Source organism: Channa argus, chromosome 7 (genome assembly GCF_033026475.1).
Source record: "Channa argus isolate prfri chromosome 7, Channa argus male v1.0, whole genome shotgun sequence".
Classification (NCBI taxonomy): Eukaryota; Metazoa; Chordata; class Actinopteri; order Anabantiformes; family Channidae; genus Channa; species Channa argus.
Window position 1 is genome coordinate 22,221,836 of NC_090203.1, and position 6,820 is coordinate 22,228,655.

Below are 6,820 nucleotides of genomic sequence, written 5' to 3' on the forward strand. Positions count from 1 at the left end.
ATTGCGAATAGCAGTATAAGTAATGATGCTACAGTATGTGAACAAAATGTTCACCAGCTTGATCACGTCCTTTAAAATTGCATAGGAGCTGCCCTCAACTTCTTTTCCACCATTTCTGACATGATTAATTTATGAACACTGTACTGTACAAACAGTACAATGTGTGAGCGAGCAGAACCATAAAGATGAAATGTTCTTTTTATTAGGCAAATTGAAGAGAATCGATCCTTTTATAAATAGATTGTAGGAGTTAATCCTTTAAATCAGCTGATGTGTTGTTTTTGAAGGAATGTAAACCTTTAAGCCTTCAGGGGCTTGTGTTGACCTATCCCCATTGTGCAAACTTGGTACCAGGAATTTTAGGAGATCAAGTATTTTTCTCAATCTGTAAATTGAGGTAAAAGCTTTGTTTCTATTCTCTGAGAACTACCTGTCTGTTTAGTTTAATGCCAATCAAAATACATGAAATAAGATCCACATGAAGTCCATTTGATCACAGTGAATGTTATACAGGATTTGTTAAGTAAATTAAAAGCATTTATTATAGAGTTATACTGGATCATCGCTCAACTGGCATAAGGAGAGAGGATACAGTGTAATGCGTCCAGGTTGTGACAATATAGTGTGGAAAAGTTATCCAATACAGGAAAACAGCTAAGACACTTTTGAGCTATTGTAGGTGAAATATGAGCAGAGGAGATTTGAAATGCAGTGTTGAGTCACACCTCATCAATGGTGATGAGACAGGAAACAGTGCTCTTAGTGACTCCTGTCTGCAAGTTGACCACTGACATGTTTAGAACAGCACTGAGCACTTAAAACTCTACAAACAGTTGTACATCTCTAATTTTGTGTTTTATTATTTTTATGTATTGCTCATCCTCCTACTATAAAGTATGGCAAATATACCTCCTGTGATTTTCCAGTTTTTATTGTTTGATCAATAGTCTTGTTAGGAAGCATCATTCAGAGGTCCCAAAACAGCAACTGCTTCAATCTCAACCAGTCCATCCTACAAAAAAAGATAGAGAAAAAACACAAACAGCAGCTTTAGTTTTGTTAGATCCACCACAGGACAAGACTTCTGAACAAACATATACTCACTCTGGGGAGAGCAGCAACCTGATAGGCAGCTCTGGCTGGGAAGTTTGTTCTGAAAACTAGACAAAGAAGAACATTACAATAGACAGTTACAGCATTTAAATATGTCGATATTAATGAAACTTTAATAGGCCAATCTTGGGTTTTCATTAAAAGACCAGTTAGAAATGTGCACCTTTGAAGATATAAACTACAATCAATGATATAGGTTTTGCTACTTTCTCTTATTAATTGATATAAAAAGAGAATGTTGCTAAAAGACAGTTGCTAGTTGATTAAAAAAAAAAGGTAAGATTTTTAAAAAAGTTTCACAAGAGTAAGTTATAGCACGAAACAGGGGCTCTGTTCCATTGTCAGTCTGCCCAAGAATCCTTATACTTACATCAGTATTTTATACAGTCAATTGTTCTTTTTGTGCTTTTTCTGCACATCTGCATTAAGTTTTATATATATATATATATATATATATATATATAAATAAAATGAACCAGCCAATGAACCAGAGTCACATTATCTATCTATCAATATAAATGCTGTATACAATTATTAGTTAGTTAAAATATAAATATTTTAATGTAGTTTTAATACCACCCACAAAAAGTAAATTTCATCAATTGAAATTTTATTGGAAACAAATAATGAAAATCTCTGGATAATGCAGAACAATAAAGCCACACGTGTAGCTTTTAAAATTAAAGGCCCTACATACACTTGATACTTCTTTATAGATTGCTTCAGTGGACTCCAAGGGCACGTACAGACAATGCTAGATTGATCTGCCCTGTCACAGACTGACTGTCACAAAGTGGCCAAAAGCAGGACGAAACAAGAAACGGGGTAGCAGTGTCAGCATAAATACAGGATAAAAGACAGCTAGTGGACTACTAACTGCAGGTTATAAAGCTGTGTTAATCAAACATTTTACTGTCATTAAATTCTGGCACTAGACTCACACTTACTACAGCCCAACATCATCTTGAAGAGATCGAGTACAATCATTATTTGTTGGATGAGAGAATGGTCAAAGCCCTATTTCACACTGTCTGGACATTGGAGAACCTCATTTTAGCGGGTAAAGTTCAATCAGATTGAACTTTGGAGCAAAGGCGAAGAAGGATTGCTCAGTTTACAACCAGAGGTGAATCTCACTTTGTTTTACGGACAGGAAGAAAAGCACACTTTAATGGGACGGCACCATTATGATAAGCAAATGAGAATTTATACTGTTGTCTTCTCCTATTGGTTCACAAAGTCTAGTCTGCAATGCCAAAGAAGAAAAAGAAGCTTATTGTATGTTTTCGATGTGTTCATTTTCTAACTGCAGTGTCTAAACTAGAACACAGAATAATAAATGAATCCCCTATGGAGACAGTCAAACAAAATGGTGATTTTCCTTTCAAACTTAAATTCAGCATTCTGCATTTATGTTCTATAAAGAGAAAATGTAAGTTGTTGCAGTCCAAAACAAATCCACAGAAAAAAAAATGCAGCTTGCTTCGACTAAAAACTCTGGATTGTGGTGACACCCGGTGGTGAAATCTAGGTTGCATCGTTCAAGCAGTGAACCTTTGCTTGTGAATTCACATAAAGGAACAATCAGGACAAGTTTGTAATGACAGATAACTGCAAAGAGAAAATTATAACATTAATTTAGGGCCCTCATACTTACACTGCTTATAGACATCGTTGACATTAGTGAAGTCGTTCATGTCAGCTAAGAGCACTGTGGTTCTGACAACTGCAGGGAACAATGACAGAAACATTAAAGTCCTACCAGTGATCTCCAAGTGAAATGCTACAATGGCAAAGGACTTTTTTCTCACCGTTCTCATAACTGCAACCAGCAGCTTTAAGGATTTCACCCATATTCACCAGAGCCTAGGGGAAAAGTTTATCTGTAATATTGGGGATCTTTTCTTTTAATGTAAACCCTTGGGAGATCACCTGATACATTTATTCGTACTGTAAATGCAGCACCATCAAACACCAAAGAATAGAATTATTATCAGCATAAAGTGAAGTGACAAACCATGTTATACTCATTTTTCTAATGAGAAGCTTAAATAAAATGTTCCAGTACAATGTTGGATAGTTTTCCATTGTGTGGTGATCCTGGTTTGTTCAGTGAGGGATCACCTGTCTCGTTTGAGCCTGAACACCACCTTCCACCAACCGTCCACTGGCAGGATCCATCCCCAGCTGTCCTGAGATGTACACTGTCCGATCTACCACCACTGCTTGACTGGGAGAAAAAGAATCATTTACTATATTTGAAACTAAAGGATGATTTAAGTGTTAAAGCCTTCTAATCATGTGTGTTCATTATAGCTACAGATGAAGAACAGAGATTACATTTGAAAATGCTCGTCACTTTCTCAGTGATGTTTTGGCCGCCTCATTCATTAAATAGAACATTAGAACCATCTCTTAATATAATGCACTCCAGTACAACTCAACCACCCAGTATGACCTCAGTAATAAATCATCTTTCTGACAGTTTCAACTTAAAAACTGAGAAATTATAAGATTGTAAAATGGCAGAGCTGCTGTATTGGATTGCATTAGATTGTAGATGTAACTAATAAAGTGGCCAATGAGTGTTGAATAGGGTTTGGCTGACTGCACTGTATCTGTGATTGCTTTTCTGTTTCTTCAATTCCTGGAAATGTGAACTTTCCTGCGTTAAACTGTAAAAATATGAATGGAAAATATCCACTGTCATAGCTGTACACCACACAAAGTGTACTGATAGTCTGCGAGTTACATTCTCGCTCCAAAAGATTGCTCAAAACATTACCCTCAGAGGTGGACCTGTCTAATATCTTGAATGTGTCAAAAGCTGTAACACAGGTACAAAAATTACTTTACATTAATTGGTTGCAGCTGCATTTCACAATAAAATGTCTCTTCAAGAAAAAGTTTCCTCTACAAAAAAATAAAATAAAAGTATGACAGTATTTCCCCATGATATTTCTTATTGCACCTCCAAAAAAAGACAGGCTACTGCCGTCTGTGCTAAAAGTCAACCTTTGTTCTCAACGTGCTATTCTGACCGGTGTTTAAGATTAACTGGTGATACTCACTCGAACCCGTGAGCTGTGATTGATAAGAAACGGGACCGAAAGTGTCAATGACCACAGTCACCTGTGCTTTCCAGTGCCATCTCTAACACATCTTTATTGCCACATAATCCAAAGACCTTTAAAGCGGAACTGCGTCACCTCCGTACCAGCTGTAAATTGAGAGTTTGAAGTCTGAGGCTGGTGTTCAGGCGTCAAAAATCCTCTCACCTGTACGGGCCGATAGCAGCAGGAGCCTTCGTTGTGCTGATAATCCTCCTGATCAATGCAGCCATTTTACTGAGAATATTTCAAAGTAAGTTAATTAAAGAATCGCAGTTACTGTGTAACCGTAAACTGAGCAAGAAGCATGAATGGCAAGAAGGAGTAGAACTGTAGGAGCGCTGAATGACGGAATCGAAAACGTCAGAGCTGCTTTCCCGTAAATATCATATTACACAGGCAAATTGTTTTTGTGGTTTTCATTTTGGTTATTGTTTAATTTAGCATTTCAGATTCAAATATAGAATAAAACGTCAAGCTGGCCATAGCACAGCTAAAAATATGCTGGTTATAACAATGGTTCTCATTTGCTTTGATACGTGTGCACTCTGAAGTCATAATATAAAAACAGATAACACACAGCCCGAAACAGTTTGTTTGCAAAATGTTCTCACACTAACAAAACATTAAAACATGAAATAAAAGCCAATTCCTCCCTCAAACAACACAACTTGTGCTAAAATACAAAAATCGATCAGTATCCCAATATCTCATAGTGATTTTTGCTAGAGATCGCAAACCCTGCACCCCATTGAACCCCTAACAGCCCATTCCCCTCCCCAGCTGTGCAGTGCTGGTCGAAATTGGGGAGGGTTGCATCAGGAAGGGCATCCGGCGTAAAAACTGTGCCAAATCAACACGTGGACAATGATCCGCTGTGGCGACCCTGAACTCACGGGATAAACTGAAAGGACAAGAAGAAGATTGTATTCTTTTGGAAAAGCTCATTTTCTCATTCTCATTTTCTTCTCTAAAAGAGAAACATAACCACCCTGCTCATATCATTAACCTTGGCTAAACAGGAAGAAGGACACTAACAGAAACATTCATGTTACTTAAATTTTAAATTAGAAAGATGGCAACATGCAGGAGGTGTGTTTGGAGAGAAAAGGCACCCGGAGGGGAAATCTTCCTGGACCCGTTGGCCAGCTTTACACCAAGGCACCATCCACAGTGTGCCACCTAAAGTCCAGCAAAAACAATGCAGATTGGATGATGACACCCAGCCAACCAGCACTGACACTGTTAAGTTTGTAAACTAAGCTTCAGTGTTCATGACATGGATAGAAAGGGGCATGTGACACAGACACAGAAATGTTGCACTTGGACACTTTCCAACCAAGAAACCTCTAAGTTACAGAGAACCAAGAATTAAATTTAGATTTCAAATGAATGGACAATGTGCACCGATTAATCGGTTTATTGTTATCTGGCTTTTATCTTTGGCAATTAAAAAGTATTGTGATAAATAATGTTTCATTTGTAATTGTTATCTATGTATTGTTCAGAGAGTATTGTCAACAGGTCACATTAATAGTCGCAGTAATATCTTTCCAGTGTTTTATCTGTTTCAACAGTGCACAAAAACTGATGATGCTTTATGATGTCATAGAGAGAAAGAGAGCTGCAGATCAGGTTGAAACACATCACAGGAAGTCAAATGTCCTTTAGTGGTTGTCACTAATGGTAAGGAACCATATTTCTCAGTGTGAGTATTAGTAATTTTTATATGTGTCTGCTGATAGGATCACCCCTGTATGGAGACTTCAGTACATATTACATTACACAATTATGGTACATATTGTTCATATTGTATATGCTGGTAGGCTAGTAAATCAGATTCCGATTCTAATGACTACAATATACTTTGCAGTAACCAATGCAGTAGACCAAAACCAAGCATACACCACACTACCAGTATTGTTGCGTATATTGTATATGTATATCAAAGACATGGGAGGTTCAGACTTTTAAACTCCTTCAGGCATTGTGTTGGTAGTGTGATCATGCTGTATCAGCATCAGGACCAGGGCAACTTGTTCTGAGAGAAAAGGATCAGAGATAAGAAAAATGGCTAAAAAGGAGTAAAACACACAGAACTTTTATAAGTCAAAATTTCACGCGAGATGCAAAACTAAATTGTTTGTGTATTATATGGTGTAAAAATGTAAATGTAGTGTAAATCAAATTTGACCTGTATCTGAATAAATGAGTGTTAACAGATTTTTTTCTTGTAGACTCCATTATTGCACTTTTAACTCAACTAAAAACCTGCGCTTCTCAATGGTGTCAAACTCTGGACACTTAAATCTCAAACTCTTAATTGTATAATATAATCTTGTTTTTATTGAATAAATATTAATTATCTTTATTTTTTATTTTATATCACTAAAATATCAATAAATATTATTAATAATAGCTATTATTATTTCCCGTGATATATATAAACTCTATGGAATCACAGAGTTTTAAACAATGTTTGAAAAAAATCTCATACTTAATTTCATCACCGATCGGTCATCGATCACGGGAATAGGACGCAACCCTCGAGCCGAAGCTTCAGCGGAAATATCCGTAAATACCCGACACGCTTCGGC

The 6,820-nt window shown here is 36.8% G+C and overlaps 1 protein-coding gene across 1 annotated transcript; it reads right to left on the reverse strand.

Moving 5' to 3' along the window:
• Positions 1-915: 915 nt before the first annotated feature.
• LOC137130193 (2-iminobutanoate/2-iminopropanoate deaminase-like) lies at positions 916-4,580 on the reverse strand. Its single transcript, XM_067510015.1, has 6 exons — positions 4,392-4,580; positions 3,238-3,343; positions 2,925-2,979; positions 2,771-2,839; positions 1,105-1,160; positions 916-1,012 (listed from the first exon to the last, which is right to left on the reverse strand). Exons 1-6 carry the CDS (start codon positions 4,454-4,456, stop codon positions 953-955), a joined length of 411 nt encoding a protein of 136 aa, XP_067366116.1. The 5' UTR covers positions 4,457-4,580; the 3' UTR covers positions 916-952.
• Between the last annotated feature and the right edge of the window lie 2,240 nt (positions 4,581-6,820).

Excerpts from the sequence above, each read along its gene's own strand:
- LOC137130193 (XM_067510015.1), bottom strand. The coding sequence starts at position 4,456 with ATGGCTGCATTGATCAGGAGGATTATCAGCACAACGAAGGCTCCTGCT. Across the intron at positions 2,980-3,237 it reads TTCAGGCTCAAACGAGACAG|GCTCTGGTGAATATGGGTGA; the intron begins GTGATCCCTCAC and ends CTTTTCCCCTAG. Across the intron at positions 2,840-2,924 it reads TGGTTGCAGTTATGAGAACG|TTGTCAGAACCACAGTGCTC; the intron begins GTGAGAAAAAAG and ends TGTTCCCTGCAG.